Source organism: Hyperolius riggenbachi, chromosome 2 (genome assembly GCF_040937935.1).
Source record: "Hyperolius riggenbachi isolate aHypRig1 chromosome 2, aHypRig1.pri, whole genome shotgun sequence".
Classification (NCBI taxonomy): Eukaryota; Metazoa; Chordata; class Amphibia; order Anura; family Hyperoliidae; genus Hyperolius; species Hyperolius riggenbachi.
In genome coordinates this window covers 349,814,939-349,842,544 of record NC_090647.1, presented here as the reverse complement: position 1 = coordinate 349,842,544, position 27,606 = coordinate 349,814,939, and the positions used below count along the sequence as shown (strand labels likewise).

Sequence of the window (27,606 nt, the reverse complement as noted above, 5' to 3'; positions counted from 1 at the left end):
ACACAGCATGTTTAAGCTGGTGTTAAGGTGTGTCTTTCACCACAAGTTGTGACACGACTGGTGTGAGAGAGCAAAGTTTAGTAGTAAGAGGGTGGAGCTTAGCGAGTACAAGACTGCATCATATGTATAAACCGTCATCTGCCAGGTCACAGACCAGTCTTGCCAGATGGAAAGTATACGCTGCTAGATGATAAAATATAGAAGCTTATTGTATTTTAAGTCCGAGTACTGAATGCACCATATCAAAGTAAGAATAAAACTAGAATGTAAGGGAACACTTATAAACAGGGCTGTAGAGTTGGTACAAAAATCATCTAACTTCAACTCCTCAGCTTATGAAACTTCCGACCCAACTCCAGGTACCCAAAATTGCTCCGACTACGACTCCTTAGTCCAATTTTTACAAAGGATATGGATTTGGTTCAAAAATCATCCGACTCCGACTCCTCAGTTTATTGAAACCACCAACTCCAACTCTGACTCCAGGTACCCAAAATTGTTCCGACTCCTTGACTCCGACTCCACAGCCCTGATTATAAAGGCTCATTATGGGCACAATCCCTTTCAAGTCCTGTGCAGGCTTTGGCAGAACTTGCTTGTGCCTGTGTGGACGCTCCTTGATCAGCAGATTTTAAAAGGGAACCCCCCGAGGTGAGAGGCACTGCCTCTGTGGTAACCCATGTTTGTGAGTATAATTTTCTCACGATAACCTTTACTTCATTTATGCTTAACATACTATATTGGGCTCTCGGTTTCTCTACACTTTACCCCTTGCAAATAATTTAATTTTAGTTTCATCACTCCACGGCACCTTATTCCAAAATGAACCTGGCTTGTCCAAATGTGCTTTAGCATACCTCAAGCGGCTGTTTGTACTGTAGGCGGAGAAAAGGCTTCCTCTGCATCACTCTCGAATACAGCATCTCCTCGTGTAAAGTGTGCCGAATGGTTGAACGATGCACAATGACTCCATCTGCAGCAAGATGATGTAAGTATTTGGTGCTGGTCTGTGGGTTGACTGACTATTCTCACCATTCGTCACTTCTGTCTATCTGAGATTTTTTCTTGATCTGCCACTTCAAGCCTCAACTTGACTAACTAAAATATCTGAGACAGCTTTCTGTATCCTTCCCCTAAATCATGATGGTAAACAATCTTTGGGCTTGATTCACAAAAGGGTGCTAAGTGTTAGCACGCCTGTTAAAAGCCCCTTAGCATGCCTAAAAGGTAGTTTGTTCGAGCTAATATGCACTCACGCACAAAGTTCAGCGGTGCGCGCAAAATGTCACACCTGGTGCCCCTAAAACGTTGTTTCGCACGCATCGCTGACCTTTGTGTGCAATCAGTAAGAGCGTTAGACGTGCAAACTACTTTGCACCCTAGTTTGCACGTCCAAAGCCTTTAGGCGTGCTAACTAAGTTAGCAAGCCTTTGTGAATCGAGGCCTTTGTCTTCAGGTCATTTGAGAGTTGTTTTGAGACACCCATGTTGCCAGTGGCATACCTAGGTTATTAGTCACCCGGTGCCGATTATCCACAGGCACCCCCCCCCCCCCCCCCCAAAAAAAGAGGAAAATTAGTGAGTGTGACAGCGAGACAGTGGTAGGATTAGATTGTGAACTCTTCAGAGGACAGTCAGTGACATGACTATGTACTCTATAATGTGCTGCAGAAGATGTCACTGCTATATAAATACAGTGTAAAATTGGTAGGGCATTAGACTATGACTATAGCAGGATTAGAGTGCAAGATCCTCTGTGGACAGTCAGTGACATGACTATGTACTCTGTACAGTGCTGCAGAAGATGTCAGTGCTATACAAATACATAATATTAATAATAATATGGTAGGACATTAGACTATGACTATGGTAGGATAAGATTGTGAGCTCCTCTGAGGCAAAGTGAGTGTGGCCATAACATGATGTGGGTGGAGCCACCACTATATAGCCAGATGTGAATACCAACTCCCCAGTATAGGTGACAAGATGTCCCATAAATATGTAGGGTGCCCCCAGTATAGGTAGTGAGATGCCACCAGTATAGGTGGTAAGGTGTCCCCAGTATAGGTAGTAAGGTGCCCCCCCCCCCCCACAGTATAGGTAGTAGGGTGTCCCCAGGCGGTGGTTGGGTAGGTAGGTAGCAGTGTGTATGGTTTTAGGTAGGTGGGTAGCAGTGTATTGGTGTAGGTAGGTAGATAGCAATGTGTGGGTTTAGGTAGGTAGGAAGCAGTGTGTGTGTAGTTAGGTAGGAGCTTGTTAGGTTTTAGATAGGCAGGCAGGTAGGTAGCAGTGTGTGGGTTTAGGCAGGTAGGTAGGAGCTTGTGGGGTTTTAGGTAGGCAGCTAGGTAGCAGTGTGTGGGTTTAGGTAGGTAGGTAGCAGTGTGTGGGTAGGTAGGAAGAAGTTTGTGGGGTTTTAGTTAAGTAGGTAGGTAACAGTGTGTGGGTTTAGGTAGGTAGGTAGCAATGTGTGGGGTTTTCAGGTAGGTAGATAGCAATGTGTGGGTTTAGGTAGGTAGGTAGCAGTGTGTGGGTAGTTAGGAGCTTGTGGGGTTTTAGGTAGGTAGGTAGCAGTGTGTGGGTAGGCAGGTAGGTAGCAGTGTGTGGGTAGGCAGGTAGCAGTTTGTGGGGTTTTAGGTAAGTAGGGTGGCAGCAGTGCGTGGGTGTAGGTAGGTAGCAGTGTGTAGGTAGGTAGTTAGTGTGTGGGTAGGTATGTAGGTAGTGTGTGGGTAGGTAGCTAGCAGTTTGTGGGGTTTTAGGTAAGTAGGTAGGTAGCAGTATGTGGGTAGGTAGCAGTATGTGGGTTTAGGTAGGTGGGTAACAGTGTGTGGGTTTAAGTATGTAGGTAAGGTTTAGGTAGCAGTGGGTTGGTTTAGGTAGGTAGGTAGGAGCCTGTGGGGTTTGGTAAGGTTTAGGTAGGTAGACAGCAGTGGGTGGTTAGGTAGTAGAGTGGTTAGGTAGGTAGGTAGATGGGTAGCAATAAGTGGAATAAGTTAGGTACTGTTTCTCTCTCTCTCTCTTTCCCCCCCCCCCCCCCCTGCTCCAATCAGACCTGCAGATCAGCGCGGCGAGCAGGGACAGACCTCAGATCAGCATGGGACCCGGCTGACAGAGCGGCGCACACTGTGGGAGGGAGGGGAACACAGGTGGGCCCAGCCCGAGGCCCCTGCAAGGGTTGAGGCCACAGGCGAGCCGAGCACAGCGGCAGGGGCGGCATGACAGGGGTCCGGGTGTCACCCCCCACCATGAAGACACCCGGGGCAGGCCGCTCCTGCGCTTGACGGTAGGAACGCCACTGCATGTTGCTACTCTTCAGAGAAAGTTTAAAGAGGAGGGAAACTTACAATTTACCCCCTTAAATACTCTCTCTCATAATTGTATTCCCCTGTGTATGTAGGTCAGGAGTCACTAAGCTTGCCAAGCCAATTTGAGTTCCAATAATTAGTTCAAAAGGTTTTGGAATCGATGAAATGACAAATGTATGCACCTGCCTAATTTTAGTTAAACATATTGTGCACTTTCTGTAAATCCAATAAACAGAAAGTGGTTTTCTTGTTTTCCTGTATTGCTGTATGTCACCCCTAAATATTGTCTGTAACCGAAATTAATGTTCAGCGCTGCGTAATATGTTGGCGCTTTATAAATACAATAAATAAATAATAATAAAACTTCATTTCACTTCTCAAATATCACTGTGTGTGTGTGTGTGTCTCCTATATGATATATTTAACTGACATTTTTTATCGTAACAACCGTCAATTTATACAGGAAAATCATGCAGATTAACAAGGTTGCCCAAACTTTCGCATCCCACTGTACATATTAAAGAGAACCCGAGGTGGGTTCTAAGAATCCTATTAGCACACAGAGGCTGGGTCTGCATATAATGCCCAGCCTCTGTTGCTGTACTGTCTCCCCGCAGGCCCCCCTGCGCTCTGCTGTCCCCCATAAATCAAACGTCGTGCTAGCGACATCACTAGTAGACTGTTTACATCTGCACTGTCACTGTCGCCGCTCCACGCCTGCGTCCCTTCCCTCCCCGCTGATTGGAGGGAAGGGACGCAGACGGGGAGCGGAGATATAGAGGAGGTGGGGGAGTGGCAAGAGTGACAGTGCAGAGGTGAACAGCCTGCTATCGACACGCTGCATGTCGCTAGCACAGCGTTCGATTTATGGGGATAGCAGAGCGCAGGAGGGGTCTGGGGGAAGACAGTATAGCAACAGAAGCTAAGCATTATATGCAGACCCAGCCTCTGTGTGCTAATAGGTTTCTTAGAACACACCTCGGGTTCTCTTACAAAAAAAAAAAAAAGTCCCCAAGGTAACTATTTATGTATTTTTTTAAATGTCAGTTTTTTGTTTTTTTTTATAAACGTGTTTTATTTATGGAAACTACAGGAGGGGAGGTAAGGGGTTAGTTAATGGGGTATTTATGTATTTTTATTTAATGGGATGTACAGTACAGACCAAAAGTTTGGACACCTTCTCATTCAAAGAGTTTTCTTTATTTTCATGACTATGAACATTGTAGATTTTGAAGGCATCCTAACTATGAACTAACATGTGGAAGTATAGTACATAACCAAAACGCGTGAAACAACTGAAAATGTCATATTCTAAGTTCTTCAAAGTAGCCACCTTTTGCTTGGATTACTGCTTTGAACACTCTTGGTATTCTCTTGATGAGCTTCAAGAGGTAGTCACCTGAAATGGTTTTCACTTCACAGGTGTGCCCTGTCAGGTTTAATAAGTCGGATCCCTTGCCTTATAAATGGGGTTGAGACCATCAGTTGCGTTGTGGAGAAATCTGGTGGATACACTGCTGATAGTCCTACTGAATAGACTGTTAGAATTTGTATTATGGCAAGAAAAAAAGCAGCCAAGTAAAGAAAAACGAGTGGCCATCATTACTTTAAGAAATGAAGGTCAGTCAGTCCGAAAAATTGGGAAAACTTTGAAAGTGTCCCCAAGTGTAGTCTCAAAAACCATCAAAAGCTACAAAGAAACTGGCTAAGATGCGGACCGCCCCAAGAAAGGAAGACCAAGAGTCACCTCTGCTGCGGAGGATAAGTTCATCTGAGTCACCAGCCTCAGAAAATCGCAGGTTAACAGCAGCTCAGATTAGAGACCAGGTCAATGCCACACAGAGTTCTAGCAGCAGACACATCTCTAGAACAACTGTTAAGAGACTGTGTGAATCAGGCCTTCATGGTAGAATATCTGCTAGGAAACCACTGCAAAGGACGGACAACAAGCAGAAGAGACTTGTTTGGACTAAAGAACACAAGGAATGGACATTAGACCAGTAGAAATCTGTGCTTTGGTCTGATGAGTCCAAATTTGAGATCTTTGGTTCCAACCACCGTGTCTTTGTGTGACGCAGAAAAGGTGAACGGATGGATTCTACATGCCTGGTTCCCCACGTGAAGCATGGAGGAGGAGGTGTGATGGTGTGGGGGTGCTTTGCTGGTGACATGGTTGGGGATTTATTCAAAGTTGAAGGCATACTGAACCAGCATGGCTACCACAGCATCTTGCAGCGGCATGCTATTCCATCCGGTTTGCGTTTAGTTGGACCATCATTTATTTTTCAACAAAACAATGACCCCAAACACACCTCCAGGCTTTGTCAGGGCTATTTGACCAAGAAGGAGAGTGATGGAGTGCTGCGCCAGATGACCTAGCCTCCACAGTCACCAGACCTGAATCCAATCATGGGGTGAGCTGGACCGCAGAGTGAAGGCAAAAGGACCAACAAGTGCTAAGCATCTTGGTCCCCTGCTGTTCTCCATTTACACCACCTCCATAGGAAAACTCATCTCCTCTCTGGGTTTCAACTATCACCTATATGCAGATGACACCCAGATTTACCTCCATACCACTGACCTCTCCACCACCACCATGGAGAAGGTATCCTCTGGTCTCTCAGCTATTTCATCGTGGATGTCTGCCAGGTTCCTAAAATTAAACCTGGATAAGACTGAGCTCCTAATCTTCCCGCCCCGTGCTGCTTCACCCCCCACTGACCTCTATGTCACTGTCAATGGCACAATCATTCATGCAACCACACAAGCCCGCTGCCTGGGTGTCACCCTAGACTCGGCCCTCTCCTTCACCTCCCACATCCAAACCATAGCTAGAGCCTGCTATTTCCACTTACGCAACATCTCCAAGATCCGGCCTTTCCTGACCCCAGACACTACCAAACTCCTTGTCCATGCCCTCATCATCTCCCGCCTGGACTACTGCAACTCCCTCTTGTCAGGCCTTCCGCAAAACCGCATCGCCCCCCTAAAATCCATCATGAACGCAGCAGCCAGACTCATCTACTCCTCCCACCGCTCTGTCTCCACAACTCCCCTACGCAAATCCCTTCATTGGCTTCCAATTCACTTCAGAATCAACTTCAAGATCCTATGTTTGGCATACAAATCCTTACACAAGTCCTGCCCAACCTACATCTCTGACCTGGTCAGCAGATATACACCTGGCCGCCCACTTCGCTCCTCCAACGACTTCCTCTTAACCACCCCACGCATCTCGCACTCCCATGCCAGACTGCAGGACTTCACTAGAGCTGCCCCTATCCTGTGGAACTCTCTCCCGCTGCCCATCAGGCTTGCTCCCACCTTCAACACCTTCAAAAAAGCACTCAAAACTCACTTCTTCAAGGAGGCCTACATCAACTCGACACTACCCTAATCCTTTCTGCCAATAACTTCTTGATGCACCCCCTCCTTTTGTGTCACCAGCCCCTCCCTCTAGATTGTAAGCCTTTGGCAGGGCCCTCTTCCCTTGTGTATCATACTTGACTGTGTGCACTTTACCCAGAATTTGGAACTGGTAATTTTTACCACTACCATTCTAGTTTATGATCTGGCAATGTACTATTATCTGCATTGTGTGGTGTATCTTATTGCTATTACCTGTATTGTTGTATCTATGGTCCGCTACCTGTATTGTTCTGTCAACCCTGTTATCATTGTCTGTAAGCCTATTTATTGTACAGCGCTGCGTAATATGTTGGCGCTATATAAATCTAATTAATAATAATAACTCCTTCAAGACTGTTGGAAGACCATTTCAGGTGACTACCTCTTGAAGGTCATCAAGAGAATGCCAAGAGTGTGCAAATCAGTAATCAAAGCAAAAGGTGGCTACTTTGAAAAAGTTAGAATACGACATATTTTCAGTTGTTTCACACTTTTTGGTTATGTACTATGTGGCTTGGTGCACACCAAAAACCGCTAGCAAATCCACAAAATTCTAGCAGATTTTGAAACGCTTTTTCTTATTTTTCTGCAGCGTTTCAGCTAGCGTTTTGCGGTTTTGTGTAGCGGTTTTGGTGTAGTAGATTTCATGAATTGTTACAGTAAAGCTGTTACTGAACAGCTACTGTAACAAAACGCCTGGCAAACCGCTCTGAAGTGCCGTTTTTCAGAGCGGTTTGCGGTTTTCCTATACTTAACATTGAGGCAGAAACGCATCCGCAATCCAAAATCTGCAGCAGCCCGGGAGTATGCGTTTCTGCAAAACGCCTCCCGCTCTGGTGTGCACCAGCCCATTGAAATACATTACCCTAGCGGATCCACACCCGCAAGCAGATCGCAAACCGCAGCGGAAACGCTCCGGTGTGCACTAGGCCTATTTCCACATGTGTTAATTCATAGTTTGAATGCCTTCAGTGTGAATCTACAATGTTCATAGTCATGAAAATAAAGAAAAATCTTTGAATGAGAAGGTGTGTCCAAACTTTTGGTCTGTACTGTATGTATGTGTAATTTTACTATTTGGCCACTAGATGCCCCCACCCACTTTATTCCTAGTGTTTACTGTATACTGCATACGCGCGGTTACAGTAAGTAACAAGTGTAAGCTTTCCTGTAACGTGTGTATGCTTTAATTTCACTTTTGTCAATGACCATCAGCATCTTACTGATGCCTGTGATCATGGATTACAGGCATTTAGATCGGTGAATGGGAACTGTGTTCCCATTTACTAATAGGCAGCAACAAGAATGCGCGCTGGACAATGGTGAACAGTTCTCCTGCGGGCGTAGATATCCTGTCAGAAATCCAATAAGAGGTTAACTACCTGGGGATCGCCAAACGCCGATGGGCATGGCCACGGCAGCAGCCCCAGGACCGCCTAACGGCAAGTCCTGGGGCTGCAGTTTCCCAGGGTACGGCCGCGCGCATGCGCGATCATTCCCTGCCACTTCATGGAACGGAGCCGATCGCGGCTAGCAGGCCGTTTGTAAACGAAAGGGGAAAGAAATCCCCTTTGTTTACATCCGTACAGCTCTGCCAGGGACCTCTGATTGGCCGTTGATCGCCATCCTCTCATAGGCTGATGCCTACGAGAGGCGGAACAGGACGGATCGCCGCCCTGTTCCATAAAGATCACGGAGGGGAGGAGGGAGAGGAGGAGGGAGGGAGAGAGAGCCCCATATAGGCTTAGAAAGAAAAAAAAAAAAACAGCCACAGCGATCGTACACCTCAGGCGGCATGTCCCCTTATGCTGGGGATACACAGTACGTTTCTGTATCGTGTATCGAGCAGCTGATCCGGCCAGCTGATAATATTCAGCTGGTCCGATCACGCTGCTCGACCCCCGCCGGCGTACAATGGCAGGGAATCGAGCAGCTGATAAGGAGCGCCGGCGGGGACGAGCTGTAATCTATCCGTGCGGAGAGGCGGCTGGGGTCGATCCGGCGGCTAATCGGACGCCGGATCGACCCGTGTATTCCCAGCATTAGGGACAAAAAAAGGAGGCGAGTCAGATCGCTGGGCTCCATAGCTGGGCTGTGCAGGAGGCTGAAAAGCCTGCATAGCCCAGCTTAAAGTGAACCTCCAGACTAAAAATCGACTCAGCAGCACTGGAAAGGCCTGGTGTTTCTTTAACAGTTTCACAGTATCAGAACTTTGTTTCTCTTATACAAGCCTCATTTTTAGCTGCACAGAAGAAAACTGCCCGGGCATTTTTCCCCTGATGCTGTGCAAAGCATGATGGGATTTCTGATGTTGTTGTTCTCGTTCTGCTGTTTTGGTGCAATTTTTTTTTTGACATTTTTAATTTGACATTTGAAGCCTAGTGTGTGCAGCTGGGAGGGGCGATCAGGACACAGAACAGTTGGAACTGTGTCTCCTGCTCCCTGTCACCTCCTTTCAACCAAAAAGATGGCTGCCCCCATGACAAAGATGGCAGCCCCCATGAATCACAAACATTTGCCTGTTCTTTTAAAACAGGGTGGGTAAGAGATTATATTACCTATGTATTCTAATTAACATAACTAATGTAACTTAATGACAGTATGTTTGTTTAGGCTGAAGTTCCGCTTTAACAAAAAAAAAAGAGCCTGGTCGTTAGGGGGGGGGGGGGGGTTAACACTGCGGTTGTCAAGTGGTTAAAGAACACCTGACCTGAGGCAAAGCTACTCAAGGTGAGCAGAGAGGTATATTTATGTTGGATCCACACAGCTCTGTACATTGTCGGCTCCTCTACCCCTCGCCCCCAGCTAAAGTCAAATTTTCAGACAGGAAGAGACAGGCTTGCGGCAATGTTCCTTCTATCATCCTCTCATTGCCTCTACTTCCACTCCCGTTACGGAGTAATGAGGATAAGGTAGCTTTGACTCTGGTCAGATATCCTTTAAGAAAAATTTGAAAAGAATTTCAAACAGACATGGATCTTTACGTTGACAAATGTGGATTATACCTGGGAAACGTAAAACAAATGTATTTTAAAATTGGAATTTGTTTTATTCTTTTAAAGCGGACCTGAAGGCTGAAAAAAAAAAAAAAGTTTCACTTATCTGGGGCTTTTCCCCCCGCTGTGGCTCACTTTCTTTCTAATCAACTTGCAAGTCGATGTCTACAGCACCTCCGCAGCCCTGGCCATGCGCTTCCTCGTACTACGAGAAAGTCTCTCCTGCGCTTGCACGAACAGGAAGTGCAGTGGACAGCAACTAAAGCAAGTGAAAGTGATCCGCGGCGGGGGACCGGAAGATGGTTTGTTAACGTTGCGGGCACAGGACGGCTGCAGGGGCTGTCAAAAGACCCAGGTAAAAACCTTTTCTTTTTTTATTATATTTTTCAGGTTTACATTAATCTGTACGTATCTAAAGCCTGGAACCCACTAGCAGTGCAATTTCTGAGCACTTGTAATTTTAAAAGCTCTTGTTAATGCAATCCTATGTGTGTGATCCCATTTGAGGAATGTGATTTTATAAAAAAAATAAAAATAAATATAGCATTACATAGTTTTATCGCTCATAGCATTACATTAGCAAGAGCTTCACAAACGATTATTGCCGCGATTTTGCTATGCAGTGCATAGCAAAACCGCGATTGCAAACGTCGGGGAAATCGCCACAAAATTTTGTACATTTGCTAAATCGCAATCACTAGCGTTCAACGCGAACGCTAGCGATTACTAGTGAAAAAGGGGCCTCAGTGGGTTCCAAGCCTTATGCCAAGTAGTACAGTGCATATCAGAGGGGTAAGTATTGTCTTACCATTCATGCACACTTTTATTTGAGGAAATGCTAGCCTTATGCTTAGGCACATGATTCAATTTTCCATCAGATCGACAGATCAATCCGATAATTTCTGACCGGTCCAATCAGATCCTGATCGATAACGCAAACAATTTTGGGTAGTTAACAGAAAGTCAATCGGAAACAGTTAGGAAATATACACACTCTGCACATTCAGATTACCCATTGATCTGATGGAAAATTGCATAGTGTGTACTAAGCTTTATGCCTAATACACACAATACGATTTACCGTGCGATAGATGGATCTGATAGATAAAATCTGTCATGTCTGATATTGCTCCTGATCGTTTCCGCACTCGATTTCTCATAGCGGTGAATGGAAAAAGATAAGAAAAACGAATGAAGATAAGAGAATCGAGTGCAGAATCGTGCGGGAAAAAACGATTAGGTCACAAAATTGCACGGAAAATCTTACCGCGTGTACCCAGCATTATACAAATGCAAATACAGATCTAGCTTCGATAGATGATTTACCACCTAGAAACTGATTCGAGATTTATCTACCCAAAACAATTCTGATCTGATTTAAGCAGATGCAGTGCAACAGGCTATCAGTCCACTGCTTTTTCCTAACAAACTTTCTGACGTCAATCAGATGATGTTGAGGTCAAGAGCCCACTGGCAGAATATATCAAAGTAAATTAGTAATGGCATTTGCCTGCCTGAAATATTGATCAGTGTACCTTCACTATCCTTCCTTCTTCTCCTGAATAGAAATTGTCAATTAGATGCACAGAATTCCAACTTGCATACAACCCTTACCCCGCAAAAAAAAAAAAAAAAAAAAAAGTTTTATGGAGAGTTTTGCAATTAAAACAAAAGACTAGTCGGGGTTTGGAGTTAAAGACGTTTTGTGAGGCATTTCCCTATGACGTGGCAGCATATATCCATCAGACAGAGTGATGTCAGGATGCCATGGAGTTGGCAGGACCGTCGCTGTCTGACCAGCTGCTACATGAGATTTGGACACACGTGTTTACAAAACAATTGCAAACTTTACGCGTCAGAATGACACTCGCCTCTGGAGTAAATAAACAGTTGGGTGGGCTAGTCCGGCGCGTAGTGTCCAGGCAGGAGGCATCACCATGCAATGTTCCCTGCAGAGAGGGAGGGCCTGGCGTAGGTAAACACGATGACAGCAGCTGCTTGTCACACACACATACAGACGAAGCTGCCACACAGCCACCATGTCAGCCTCTCCCTTCCCTGCAGCATTATCTCACGCATACCTACCGTGCTCGCTGCCTCACCACCGCACACCGCCGCATCGCGCCTTCATTTCGGCTAATTCTAGCCTGTTAGTTTTAGAGTTAAACTTAGGCCCACCACAATACAGGCCGCCATCCGTCACATGCACCACTTCCGGGGAGGGGTGTGACGTCAGGGGAAACAGAAAGTCCCTTGAAGTAGAAGCAGAAGTCTGCTCTGCTGCTGTAAACGTAGCAATTAGTGTAGTGTTATTGCTCTTACGTCATCTAGACTTTTACTTTCCAGAGAAACGTTTTATATCGATTACACAACAATGTCCTTTGGTCTGAGCACTGTCAAAGGCTGCATTTGAGACCTTGCACTATTAGAATGTTAGTGTTTCCCTATGCTTCATGTCATCCCACAAATGGGTTTAGGCCCCGCCCACTCTACCCCATAGGACGTATTATCCATAAATTTTACTGCTTAGCTCTGCCCCCCCCAGTCTTTTGTCCTCGGCTCACCTCATGGATGTGGATATGCAGAGAGCAATTTGAAAAGCTACTTTTTATTTTTTCTACCCTACCTGCTGTTTCTTGCAGCGTGCTAGTGGCCTCGGCTAGCTTGCCTCACTATAGCTATAAACTGGCTAGAGGGATCCGCTGATTTGCTGGTTTGGCAGCGGGGAGGGGAAAGCTGGTGGTAGCCTAAAGGGCTCGTTTATAGCTTCCCTTCCATGCATTTTTTCTTACCGCTCGGCTAAATGCAGAGCTCGTTGGCTGTGGAGTCCCTTTCATCTTTCTTCCTGGCGTGCGTTCCATTCCGCTCCCCTCTGCGCCTCACTCAGCGGCACGTCACATCCCGTGGAAGTGACGTATGCGGAAGTCGCGTGGTACGCGACCTGGGCTTGCATGCCGATTCGCTCGGCCATCCTGAGGGGAAGTCGGGGGGCGTGCCGGCGGGTATTTTAACAAGGCGGACAGCAGTCCCGGCGTGCTACAGTGTAGCATTACACACTGCCACGCTCTGCAGGACGGACCGTTCTGCATCAGATGGCTACATTGCCGGATACAGTGACCACCCAGCACACAGCGGGTAGGAATGAATTTTAAGGATACACCTGTCTCGCTCTTCCTCCATTACCTACATCTTCTAAAGCTATCCTTTCCTCTTTCAGCTGTATTAGCTGCTCCTATGGACTCCACAGCATCTACATCAAACCAGCAAAGGGCTGAAAGGTAGGTGTAGCTAAGGTAAGTTCTTGCCCATAGTCTGAGTGCCTGTTTACTGATGGAGACCATTCTGCTGTCAGTCCTAGGAAGCACAAGAAGAAGAAGAAGAAGAAGAAGACGACACGCAGCAGATCAAGATCTCGGTCCAAGAGACGCAGTCCGTCGTCCTACTATTATCGCAGGGACAGAAGTAAATCCCGCAGAAGAAGAGAGTCTAGATCAAGATCCAGAGAGAGACGGTCAAGAAGGTGTTGGGCATGTGAAGATTAAGTCATGCCGGGAAAGACAGTATGCAAGAAATGCTTCTCAGAGATGTCTGGTGAAAGGGATCAGACACCGGTAGACGTGTCCGAGTTAATAAAACAGGCGGTGCAGGACTCTATGAATGAGTACATCACATCTCTTCCTTCTCAACCATCAGCATCGGGCGATGTTAGCTCCCAACCGAAAACTTCGGAGGATAACCTTACTGCAGTAGGATTCGATTTTGCATTAGTCGAACCATATGTCTGTGCAGTGAGAGATGCTATACAATGGGACCGCAATACCGAGGATGTAGTCGATAAAACTGAGAAACATAAGGAATATTATTCCCACCTTAAGAAACGTTTCACACCATTTCCTTTAATGGACGAGATAGCAGGAGTCATTAAGGAGGAATGGGAGAAATTAGAGAAGAAACCTCCATTGTATAACCGTCTTTCCAAGCTCTATCCTATGGAAGAGGAAAAGACTAAGGAATTGGATAATCCACCGACGGTGGATGCATCCGTAATAAGATTAGCAAGACCAACGACACTTCCGAGAGAAAATGCGGCAAGCTTTAGAGATCCACTGGAGAGGAAGATGGACTCGGAGCTGAAGAAAATTTATCTATCATCAGGTGGTGCCAATCGCCCAGCTATTGCACTTACGTCAGTTGCTAAGGCACTGAGAAATTGGACGGCAAACATTGAAGACGCACTTATAAACGACACTGACAGGAATGTCATCATTGCTTCATTAGACGACCTCAAGCTGACAGCTGATTTCATCGGAGAGGCCGCAGTGGACATTATACGTTGCTCTTCACGATCTATGGTCCAATCGGTAGTGGCGAAGAGAGCGCTCTGGTTAAAGTCCTGGTCAGCAGACCCGTCATCTCACCAGGACTGGTGCAAAATACCTTATGACGGCAAGTCCCTTTTCGGAAAAGAAATGGATACGGCCATCCAGAGAGTCACGGGGGGCAGATCTGGATTAATTCCACAGGATAGAAGGAATAAGAGACCACCAGTACAACAACCTAGAACGCAGCAAACAAGATTTAGGAATGCTAGAAATTACCGGCCAGGGCGGGAATACAGAAGAAATTGGCAAAGTTCCCAGAGTACATTGTACAGAATGAACAAACAGAAAACCGCCAATACCGGCCAAACTTAGCAGAAGTCCTTTTGACAGGATACCCATCCTCACTTGTCCAGTAGGAGGCAGATTAAGGGAATTCTGACAGGTGTGGATGGAGAACATAACCAACCCGTGGGTTGTAAATACGATAATCAAGGGGCACCGCTGGAAGTTCATCGACAGACCTCCAGGGAATCATTTTGTCCCGACAAATATTCCCTACAAACACAAAAAGAAACAAATACTTGTCGAGTATATCGACACTCTAATTCAGAAGAAAGCGGTAATACCAGTGCCAGAGACTCAGAAGGGGAAAGGCTTCTACTCCCCTCTGTTTTTCGTCCTAAAGAAAACAGGAGACTGGCGTCCTGTACTGGACCTCAAAATTGAACAAGAAAATTCTGCTACCAAAATTCAAAATGGAGACGCTACACTCAATTACTATGTCTGTAAGGGTGTCAGACTGGATGTTATCGCTGGACTTAGAGGACGCATATTTGCACGTCCCTATCCACTCCCACTTTCAGAAGTATCTCCGGTTCGCTGTAGACGACCACCATTATCAGTTCACCTGCCTGCCATTCGGCATTTGCACCACTCCTCGAACTTTCTCGAAAATACTCCTAGCAGTCGTTGCAACTCTAAGATTAAAAGACCTGAGATTGTTCCAATATTTGGACGATCTCCTGTTGCTGGCTCAAGATCGAGATGTACTAATTCAACACAGACAGATACTGATTCAAACACTTCACAGCTTTGGTTGGAAAATAAATTACAAGAAGAGCAACCTGCAGCCGTCTCAGGAGAGGATTTTCTTAGGAGCCCTCTTCAGGACCCAGCTGAATTCACTAGCATTACCGGAGGAAAAGATCCACTCGATTATACTAAGAACGCAGCAGATAATGTCGACAAGGAGTTTGACCGCAAGACAATGCCTCAGTTATATAGGCCACCTAACCTCGACCATACCTATGGTCAGATGGGCGCACTGGCACATCCGCCCTTTTCAATGGGGTTTTCTCAAACAATGGGACAAAAAGAAGATGACACAGCCAATATTTATTACTTCGATAATGAGGAACAGCTTAGTATGGTGGACATTACGGTCGAATCTAGAGAGAAGTCATCTGATTCAGAAGATGCCACATATATTAATAACAACCGATGCGAGCATGAAGGGTTGGGGTGCCCACTGCCTGAGTTATACGGCTCAGGGCCGATGGCCGACGATCCAGGCCCAAACACCGGCAAACATACTGGAATTGAGAGGAGCACTGCAAGCCCTTCTAGCCTTTCAACACCTCATTCAGGGGAAGTTTGTTGTATTGAAGATGGACAACAAGACCGCGGTGGCATATTTGAGAAAACAGGGAGGCACAAGGAGCCTGACTTTATTACAGGAGACGGAGAACATATTCAGCTTTGCAGAACAGAACCTTTGGGACATCAACTCAGTTTATATCCCAGGGAAGGAAAATGTCAAAGCAGACTATTTGAGCAGACACCTCCTCAACAACTGCGAGTGGACATTATGCCAGGAGGTATATCTCTGGATCTGCAAAAAGTGGGGCTTTCCTCAGATCGACCTAATGGCGACACGGAGCAACGCCAAATGCAGAAGATTTATGACCAGACACTATTGCCCGCAAGCAGCAGCAATAGATGCAATAACAGCGAAGTGGAATTTCGACAGGGGATATGTTTTTCCACCCATCCCAATGATATATCAACTTCTACACAGACCATCGATGGAAGCAGTGACGCTAATAGCGATAATTCCGTTTTGGCCGAACCGCCCATGGTTTCCCCTCCTATGGGAAATGAAACTATGTGCACCCCTACCCCTTCCTTACAGACCAGATCTACTGAATCAGGGGGTAATATACCATCAGAATGTGCGGAAATTGAACTTGATGGCCTGGCTCTTGAGGGGGAAAGACTCAAAGCTCTAGGTTGCCCACAATCAGTGGTAAATACAATGTTGAAGGCCAGAAAGCCGACTACGAATGTAACCTACCAAAGAGTATGGAAGACCTTTACGCAATTTGCACAAGCTCAACAGATTAATCCCTTAAAGCCTGAGATAAATCATATACTTACTTTCCTTCAACAGGGAGTAGAAAAAGGATTGGGTTTCCATACAATCAAGGGGCAGATCTCAGCGTTAACTTTAACTGGAACATCATGGGCAGGTCACCCATTGATTAAACAATTTACAAAAGCTTTATTGAGATTGAGACCACCAAGGAAAAATATATTTCCTAAATGGGATTTGCCCTTGGTCCTTGAAGCTTTAGTAAAATCACCATTTTATCCTCTGGATAACGTAACCTTATGGAACTTAACCCTAAGAACTGTGTTTCTAGTGGCCATATCATCTGCCCGCAGAGTGTCTGAAATACAGGCTTTGGGGGTCAAAGGAACCCTACTTGAACTTTTTTCCTGATAGAGTTGTGCTACGACCGGTACAGGAATTCATACCAAAAGTAGTGACAACTTTTCACCTCAACCAGGACTGGACATTACCCATTTTTCTTACAGAGGATACACAACAGACTCATCCGTTAGATGTATCCTTATCTCTAAGGGTGTATCTACAGTGTACTAAGGACATGAGGAAAACCGACAGATTATGGGTCATCCCATCAGGCTACAGGAAGGGCCTGCCGGCAACAACTAGAACAATCGCATCGTGGATTGTCAAATTAATACAGGCTGCCTATTGAGTTCAAGGCCAGGATCCACCACAGCAAGTAGTGGCTCATTCCACACGCAGCATATCAACCTCATGGGCTGCCCTAAACAAAGTACCAGCTGAGACAATTTGCCAAGCAGCAAATTGGTCCAGTATTCATACGTTTATGAAACATTACAGATTAGATCTAACAGCTCAATCTTCTGTTTTGTTTGGAAAGTCGATTGGGAATTGTAATAATGTGTAAATATAGATTAAAATTTGTGTGTTTATCAGCATATTCTTGCCCTCCCTTCATTTTTCCTAGTTAAATCCCATTTGTGGGATGACATGAAGCATAGGGAAATCGGAAAATTGTTACTTACCTATCCGTAATTTTCCTTTCCCGATGCTTCATGTCATCACACAAAGCCCTCCCCTCTTGTTGGTTCGGTGATCCGAGGCTGACGAGACTGGGGGGGCAGAGCTAAGCAGTAAAATTTATGGATAATACGTCCTATGGGGTAGAGTGGGCGGGGCCTAAACCCATTTGTGCGATGACATGAAGCATCGGGAAAGGAAAATTACGGATAGGTAAGTAACAATTTTCCGATATTTGTTGCTTTCAGCACTATATAAAATACAAACAAATTGATTGGCTACTAACGTTTTGAGCAATCAGTCAGCGATTGATCAGACAAGAATGCCAAATGTACAACCGAGTAAAACAAGTATGATTGGCTTTCTGTTTGATCCTTTGCTCCTAGCAAACTTTGTCAGGCTTCCTGTGCCTGTCACATCAGTGGCAACTACAAACCATGGGGCATTAAACCCTGCAGGGGATGTGTTCGCGTAGCAATTTGGGCAACATTTCAGCAGAAAACAAATGCAATTTGGGCCACATTTCAGCAGAAAACAAACACAATTTGTGCCACATTTCAGCAGACAACAAACGCAATTTGTGCCACATTTCAGCAGAAAACAAATGCAATTCGGGCCACATTTCAGCAGAAAATAATTGCAATTTGGGCCACATTTCAGCAGAAAACAAACACAATGTGGGCCACATTTCAGCAGAAAACAAATGCAATTTGGGCCACATTTCAGCAGAAAATAACGCAATTTGGCCTACATTCCAGCAGAAAATAACACAATTTGGGCCACATTTCAGCAGAAAACAAACGCAATTTGGGCCACATTTCAGCAGAAAACAAACGCAATTTGGGCCACATTTCAGCAGAAAACAAACACAATTTGTGCCACATTTCAGCAGAAAATAATGCAATTTGGGCCACATTTCAGCAGAAAATAAACGCAATGTGGGCCACATTTCACCTGCAAAAAAAGGAATTTACTCACCTGGCAGAAGTCTCCTCTCCCGGCCGGCCTCCTCCAATCTCCCGCGCTGACAGGCAGAGCAGGGCTATGGGAAGATGGCGCCTGAAGCCCTGTACTGGAGACACAAATAGGCTGGTGCTGGGCTGCGGGCTATGAACTGCGGCCAATTCATGCAATAGTACGGTGGCCAGAGTATCGAGGCCGGGACGTCCCGCGGCTAAAAGCGGGATGTTCCGAGGCCTCATGCAGCCTGGGACAGGGGACCCCGAATGCGGGACATCTAGTCAGCGTACCTTCTGCCAAAACTCATGCAGCCACTATTCCCCTACCAATAATGCATAAGTAGAGAGGTGGCAGCGCTTCCCAAGATCGAGCGCTGTAATAACAGCGCAGGAGATTTGGGTGCAGCCGGCAACACCATAGGCCGTAATAGGAATAACAGCTGCACAGTGAATAACTTTGGCGCTGTCAGAAGACGGAGCGGAAATTACTTTTAAAACACTGTAATTCGGCCTCCAGCAATAGCTGGAAGCCGAATTACATAATTTCCCACTATCCATGTGGACCTGGAGGGGGAATAGTAATTAATGCCACCGGGACTTGTGCAGTAGCAGGATAAGCCATATACCGGCTGTATCCTGCACCCAAGTCTCCCGGCGGCAAGTTCTCTTGTACGCCCCAAGATAGGCTGCATCTGAATGACTAACAGCATAGGTGTGCAGAGCCTAATTTATTGACAGGATACACATCCTGCATTCAAAACAGGTGCACCAAATTAACATTAATGGAGGATGTTAGCTTCCATAATCAGTTTGCATGCAGAATGTTTAGTACTGGACCATTCTTTTTTTTTAGACAACAGGGGAGAGATGGCAGCACATCCTAAAACCAGGCTACATCTGAAATGACTACCAGCAGAGGCATTCAGAGCCCCCTAGAGGCACAACTTGGCCTATTTATAGTTTCTTGGTAGGCTTTGACATTCATCCACATGGTGACTTACGGCTTACTTGCTGTCGTACTTGTTTAATTGCCTATGGATTAGCACAACTTTCTGCAATTTTCCAAGCGGTTTAAAACAAAAATTGAGAAAAAAAGTTTATATACTTACCTATGGAGAGGGAAGGCTCCGTGTCCAATAGAGCCTTCCTGGTCCTCTCTCCCTGTCCTTGTTTCCCCGCTATCCCTGTTCAAATTTGCCCCATTCAGGAGTACTGGGAATGCTTCAGAAGCACTTGTGTCCCGATACTTGTGTGCACCTTGTACAGCGATACGGATTGCTCGTCTTTGGAAGTACTAGGTAACATGAGTACTTCCAAAGGCTGCCCTAGGAGGGCCAAATATGTATTTAAATATTATCACCGTAGATGACTACTGTATCTTTTTTTTTTCTTTTTTAACATTTCCTTTAAAGAGAATCTGTAACGTTAAAACGTCCCCTGGGGGGTACTCACCTCGGATGGGGGAAGCCTCAGGATCCTAATGAGGCTTCCCACGCCGTCTGCCGTCCCTCGGGGGTCTCGCTGTAGCCCTCCGTACAGCGGTGACGTAATATTTACCTTTGCAGGCTCCTGCGCAGGCGCTCTGGCTGCTTTCGCTCCGAAGGAGGCGGAAATACCCGATCTCAGTCGGGTCCGCTCTACTGCGCAGGCGCAAGTCTCCGGCGCCTGCGCAGTAGAGCGGACCCGACTGAGATCGGGTATTTCCGCCTCCTTCGGAGCGAAAGCAGCCACAGCGCCCCCGCTGGAGCCTGCAAAGGTAAATATTGAATTGAACAGTCGGCACAGTCGCCGGCTGTTCGGAGGGCTGCAGCGAGACCTCCGTGGGACAGAGGACGGCGTTGGGAAGCCTCATTAGGATCCTGAGGCTTCCCCCACCCGAGGTGAGTACCCCCCAGGGGATCTTTTTGTCGTTACAGAGTCTCTTTAAGAGGCACAGTTAACTAAGTTTATGTGAACTTAAAGTGGGAATTAATTATGCCAGTTTTTACTTGGTTTATGTCGCCCCAGTTTTTACATTCTCGGCTGACTGATTTTGTCTTCTTCTGTTGTATAATCATCCTGTGTGCGTCAGAACATCCATATAGTGACATCATTGCCCCATGGCACATGGCACCCTGGTTTGCGGAAGATTGTTTTAACCCCAACCTTTGCACCAATGTGAGGGCAGGGTAGAATTTTAGTTGTTTAAAGAATAGGCCATGTGCCCAGCAAGGTGGCAAGGAGACAGTGATGAATTTGTTCTTCTTGGAGGCACGGTTGCTTCCACAGCAGCGGCAGTGGTGAAAAAAGAAGGATCCTAGAAAAAAATATTTTCATGGTAAATGCACATTTTAGTATATAAACATGTCTCTTATCCCCCAACACCAGTGCCCCATTCAAATATTAAACAATGTAACTAAGGTCTTTCCATTTTGCCACAACATTGGCCTGCTTGAGTAAAATGGTAGAAAGTGAGGCTTTCCATACTGTACCATGCATCTTCCATGTGACATGTGGCTTCGCTAGGGCTTCATGTCCAGCGATCAAGTCCCAAATACTAATAAATGGTGCCCAAATCCCCAGGAGGCAAACATAGCTGTGGACATTGCAGCCGATGTCATCTGATTACATATGTAACACTGGGAATAGGCCTAATCTATTGGGAAATCATACATTTCATCACCCACAGAATTAGTTGTGTGGCATTTTGCTTCCACTACTTTACCTCAGCCCATGAGAGTCGAGGTGCCTCCAATTTGAAAAATGCTAAAATATGCCTGACCTGAGGCAAAGCTACCTATGGTAATCAGGTATGTTCATGCTGGATCCACATACCTCTGTGCATTGTCCTTCCCCCCACACCCCAAATTACTTCTTGCAAATTTTTACTTTTGACTAAAGCTGAATTTTAAAACAGGAAGAGGCAAGCGGCCATGTGTCCTATCACTCCTTCTCCTCTCCTTTTGGGCTTTAATAGGGCATGGAAGAGGAGGCAATGGGATGGTGATAGGAGGGAACATTGCAGCAAGCCAGCCTCTTCCTGTCTGATAAAAGGACTTTAGCCATAAGTTACATTTTCCAAGAACTGATTACAGGGACTGGGGGGGGGGGGGTTGAGGCAACAAGGAGAGGAACGGACACCTTACAGAGGTATGTGGATCCAACATGAATATACCTCTGTACTTATTTTAGATACCGTACAAAGTTCTTATTGTTTTATTATTTTTTATTTATATAGTGCTGATATCTTCTGTAGCACTGTACAATGTGCACAAACATACAATAATGGCGAGCATAGATACATGAGCAGTTCATGTGACACCCCGCATGTGACTGAGAAATATATTGCTTTGGTCTTCCTGGCTGGGCACAGCATTGGAAGAAGCTAGAAAGGAAAGTGGCCATTTTTTACTTTTGATTTTGTATCTGGGAGCACATGGCTATTTAGATCTTATATCTGGGGGCGAATGATAGAATCTGGAGACACATGTCTACTTTATTCTTGTTAATAGAGGCAACTGGATAATTCTTTTATTTGGACTGATTAATTCTTGCAACTGCTACTAAAAAGGGACCCTGAGCAGTAAAAAAAAAACCAAAATCTGGACTTACCTGGGGCTTCCTCCAGCCCCCCATCAGGTCCCCTGGCATCCTCTTCGGCTCTTCCTGGTGACTCCGGTAATCCGGCGACTTTGGCTGAAGTTGCGCAGGGGCGTGCATCCATCGTGTCTTCACGCTGGTTGTGATAAGAGTCCAAAGCATAAGCAGCTCTCTAAAAACTGAACTGCGCATGGGCAGGACGCTTACAGCGACCGGCGTGATGACACGACGGGTGCACACCAGGGGCGCGCATGTGTGACTTCAGCCGAAGTTGCTGGAGCTACCAGCAGTACCAAGGAAGAGCTGAAGAGGATTTCGGGGGACCTCATGGGCTACAGAGGGCTGGAGGAGCCCCAGGTAAGTCCAGATTTCAGTTTTTTTTTACTGCTCAGGGTCCCTTTAATTCTTGTATCTGCAGGTACATGGCTATTTAATCTTTGTAACCAGGGAGCACCTGGCGGCGTATTATTATTATTATTATTATTATTATTTTATCTGGGGACACATGGCTACATATTTACTTTATCTGGGGTATATAGCTACTTAATTCTTGTATCTGGTGGTTTTCAGCTACTTATTGTTTATATCTAGGCAGAACATATCTGGAGAAACCTGGTTGCTTAATTCTTATGCTGGGTACACACTATGAGATTTTCTGGCCGATTTACTGTCAGATCGATTTTTTCCAACATGTCCGATTTGCCTTCCGATTGATTTCCGAGCATTTTCTGATCGATTTCCTATTAAAGTTCATGGAGATCGATTGGAAAATGCTTGGAAATCGATCGGAAAGCAGATCGAACATCTTGGAATTAATCGATCTGACAGAAATCAGCCAGAAAATCTCATAGTGTGTACCCAGCATTCTATCTGTAGGCACCTGACATGGCTACTTTATTTTTTGCATTTAAGGGGCGGCACAACAGCTTCTTAAACCTAGTATCTGGAAGGTGTTTGGCTACTTAATCTGGTATCTGTGTGACCCAGCTGCTTAAAGAGGAACTCCAGCCTAAACAAACATACTGTCATTAAGTTACATTAGTTATGTTAATTAAAATAGATAGATAATCTCTTACCCTCCCTGTTTAAAAAGAACAGGCAAATGTTTGATTTCATGAGGGCAGCCATCTTTTTGGTTGAAAGGAGGTGACAGGGAGCATGAGACACAGTTCCAACTGTCCTGTGTGCTGATCACCCCTCCCAGTTGCTAGGCAACGTGAACAACAACATAGGACATCCCATCATGCTTTGCACAGCATCAGGGAAAAAAAGCCCAGGCAGTTTTCTTTGATGGGTGGAGCTTAGCTAAAAATGCAGCTAAAAATTATGCTTTGGTAAAAAAAAAAAAAAGTTCTGATGCTGTGAAACTGTTAAAGAAACACCAAGTCTTTTCAGTTCTGCTGAGTAGATTTTTAGTCAGAAGGTTTACTTTATATGGTATTTGATGGCCACACACCTGTCTATAAAGAAAATAAATTATAACACTTGTACCGTATAGTACTTCCATGTGCAATATGCATCTGACCACTGTGAAACCAGCCTTTCTTTTAGTTGTTTCAACTTGTTTCCCAACAAAAGTTGTATGGGGCTTAACAGACAAGTTAGGCAGATAAATGAACACATTGTTGGTAGGTGTGTATGAACCTTTACTGGTTAGGTAGTGCAGCCTACAGATAAATGGCAGACTACATCAGCAGAAATGCAGTGCATTGCAGGCTCTCGTTTTTGATTGGATGTAAGGCTTGGTGGTATAATTTGAGGAGTCAGCGTGTATGCCCAGGCTAGTGATCTCGCTCTTCACCTAGCTATCCCTGCCTGACACACACTAACTGACACCTAACTGTCCCTGCCCGGCACACTACTAGCTGGCCCTAATTAGGACTTTAGTGAGTAGGATATACAAGCTGACAGAAACGGCAGATACACCACCAGAGGCCAGTACTGAGGCTAGTAACACAGCTCCTCAATATCACATACACAGTTCAGGCAGAGCAATCCAAGTATAACATCTTCATGCAAAACTATTCAACAGCAATAGCAATTGTGATCAGAGTTATGAAACAGTTCCAGTAGACTTGCATGCAGAATAACCTTTTGGGGACCACGGACGTTGAATCAACGTCCAGCAGGTGGTGCTACCGTTCTGACTGGACGTTGATTCAACGTCTGCGCTAAAGAACCGTCCCGACGCGATCGTGCGCACCCGAGAGGGGAGATTAAGCTGTCATATGACAGCTGACATCTCCCCTCAGTGATCAGCAGCCATCGCGTATGGCTGCTGATCACTACGATCGCTGTTGGATCGTAGTGATCACTTTGACAGCGGCGGCAGCGGCAGGGGGGAAAAGAAGAGGATCCACTCACCTCCCTGCTGTTCCAGCGATGATTGGCGCCCCCCTCTGCTCTGGCCGGCATCTCTGCTCCATCTGACGTCAGCGCCGGGTCCCGGCTTGGTGACGTCATCAAGCCCCGACCTGACCTGAGCGTCATTTCGAGCGGAGATGCCGGCTGGAGAAGAGGTGGCTACTGTGGCTCATTGCTGGAGCCTGGAAGGTGAGTGATGGCTGCTGGCGTAAGGCGGGATACTTGCCACCATGGGTGGGACATTGCCCAGCCAGCCACAGACGGGATCCGGCCGCCTGACCCCCCCAAACACGCGCACCCCCCTCCACCGCAAAATGCCTGGTCCTTAAGGGGGGTTAGGCGGCCGGTCCCGAAATGGATAACAACAGTTGATAATGGATGATATGACATAGTTCCTTAAGTCTGCATGCAAGATTATGTGAACAGCTAACAGGAGTTCCAGATGATATATGACAAGTTTATGCGAGAGTATATGCACACTGTTAACTAATTGATTAGGAGAGTAGACCTTATACTTATCATCCAGAGTAGTGGCATACAGGGATATACAATAACAGTCCAAGGTTGGTCCAGGTGGCAAGCAAGGGGTGTCCAGTAACTTAGCCGAGGTCTGTCCAGGCAGCAAACAAGGAAAGTCCAGTAACTAGCAGAAGTCAGTCCAGTCAGCAAGCAAAGGGTTATCCAGGAATCAAGCAGAGGTTAAACACAACAGAGTAATCAACTACAGTCTGAGGTCGAAGTCCAGAATATCAGCAGAGATCAGAGTGTGCACCCAGCAACTAGCGAAAGCTATGCTTATCACGGGCGATGACTGGGAGCACTTTGCACATTTAAATATCAATCATTCTCCAATCAGTGGCCGGCCACCTTCCACACAACCAGACAGCAAGACCCTGACAGGAAGTGATCAGCTGACCGCGCTGCAATCAGCTGAGTGGGTCAGCTGACTATTGTTTACTTTTGCGGCGGGCGTACTGCGAACGCGCCCTCTGCCTATCAGCTTGTGCGGACTGTGAGTCACGGGCAAGGCCGGCAGCAGGGAATAAGCGCCGAGATCCGGAAGTGACAGCATCTGCCCGGGTCTCGGCGGCATTTTCACCACTAACAGGTACATTCCTTATACTGGACATAGATTTCCAAACATGCCTGAGCACCTGTTCAACCAACAAACTGGGAGGCCAGGATGGGAGAAGACAAATTCATTGCTCTACCTGGGTCCCTGTATACTGTAGTTTTAACCTCCCTAGCTGTGCATTTCTGTCTGGAATTATGGGTCTAAAAGCGGTACATTTTTTCAAGAATTTAGGCCTCCAATTCTTAACTCACCAAAATATGTCAGAATAAAGGCCTGGTAGTTTTTCTGCGTATAAATAAAAGACAAAATTGTTGAAATAATTAAATTTATCAATCAAGTGAAAAAATAGCAATACTGAACAATAAGGAAGTTATTATGCAAATTATGCAGTATGTACATTTGTACACCTACTTGCACCTCCCGCGTATGGTAGATTTTAAAACAGGGAACAGCACAGAGGGCAACATCACAATCAAGGCAGTAGAATCTTGATTCTTTTCTGACATTGTTCCCCTTCTCGTCACTCTTTGAGCAGCATACAGTACAAGTCCTTGTTGGTCCATTTTTTGGGGGGGGGAGTTGGTGGAATGTATTCCATGAAGTGACGGCCAGTGAGGCGCTCCAGGTTCACTACATAGGAGGCAGTGTTGCCAACCTTTCACGTTATTTTTTACTGACAAATACCTAAAAATTTACTGCCAAAATTTTTTTTACTGACAAAACACCCGCGCGGTGCGCCGAAAAATGGGCGTGGCCACGCAACAGAATGTGGGCGTGGTCACGGGTGGGGCAAAATATACATGATTTTAATATTGCTGTGAAAGGTCTGCCAGGGAAGTTTGAGCTCTGCTATAGTGTTTCCCCCCCTTCCCCCAAAATACATGTAATCTTACAGCATTTCACCAAAAATCCACGTAATCTGGCAGCGGTTCTTCCAAAATACATGTAATCTGACAGCAGTGGATCCTCAAAAATAGGTAGCCCCAGGTCTATAGGTGTCCCCAGAATAGGTGGCCAGGGGTATAGAGGTCCCCAGAACAGGTAGCCAGGGGTATATGTGCCCAGTATATGTAGGCAGGGGTACAGGGCCGGTTCTAGACTGGCACATATGAGGGGTCAGTCAAATGGGTAGGGGGCAACATGTTCGATGAAATTTGTGGCGACTAAAGTGGGCATGGCAAGTAAATGCACATAATGAGAGACAGCGTTTCACCAGTAAATGCACATAAGAGACAGCCTTTCACCAGTAAATGCACGTAATGACAGACAGCTTTTCACCAGTAAATGCACATAAGAGACCGCCTTTCACCAGTAAATGCACGTAATGACAGACAGCTTTTCACCAGTGAATGCACGTAATGAGAGACAGCTTTTCACCAGTAAATGCACGTAATGAGAGACAGCTTTTCACCAGTAAATGCACATAATGAGAGACAGCTTTTCACCAGTAAATGCACATAATGAGAGACAGCTTTTCACCAGTAAATGCACATAATGAGAGACCGCTTTTCACCAGTAAATGCACATAATGAGAGACCGCTTTTCACCAGTAAATGCACATAATGAGAGACAGCTTTTCACCAGTAAATGCACATAATGAGAGACAGCTTTGCACCAGTAAATGCACATAATGAGAGACAGCTTTGCACCAGTAAATGCACATAATGAGAGACAGCTTTGCACCAGTAAATGCACATAATGAGAGACAGCTTTGCACCAGTAAATGCACATAATGAGAGACAGCTTTGCACCAGTAAATGCACATAATGAGAGACAGCTTTGCACCAGTAAATGCACATAATAAGAGACAGCTTTGCACCAGTAAATGCACATAATAAGAGACAGCTTTGCACCAGTAAATGCACATAAGAGACAGCATTTCACCAGTAAATGCACATAATAAGAGACAGCTTTTCACCAGTAAATGCACATAAGAGACAGCTTTTCACCAGTAAATGCACATAATGGCAAACAGCCAGTGTCCTCAGTATATGTAGCCAGCAGATATATGTGCCCAGTAGATGTAGCCAGAGGTATATGTGCCCAGTAGATGTAGCCAGGGTTATATGTGTCCAGTAGATGTAGCTAGAGGTATATGTGCCCAGTAGATGTAGCCAGGGTTATATGTGCCCAGTAGATGTAGCCAGGGTTATATGTGCCCAGTAGATGTAGCCAGGGTTATATGTGCCCAGTAGATGTAGCCAGGGTTAT

At 45.8% G+C, this 27,606-nt stretch overlaps 1 protein-coding gene across 6 annotated transcripts in view; it reads right to left on the bottom strand.

Moving 5' to 3' along the window:
* ELK4 (ETS transcription factor ELK4) overlaps nt 1–27,606 on the bottom strand; it is a 76,438-nt gene that overhangs the window by 29,220 nt on the left and 19,612 nt on the right. For 4 of the 6 annotated variants that reach the window (XR_011026364.1, XR_011026362.1, XR_011026363.1 and 1 more), the window contains exon 2: nt 858–973. The exons of the other annotated variants lie outside the window; for them this stretch is intronic. Coding sequence is in view for 1 of the 4 variants with exons in the window: in XM_068269566.1 (XP_068125667.1) it covers nt 858–923 (66 nt within the window). In the remaining 3 variants the exon portion in view is untranslated. The remainder of the gene's footprint in view (nt 1–857; nt 974–27,606) is intronic. 6 annotated transcript variants of the gene reach the window in all.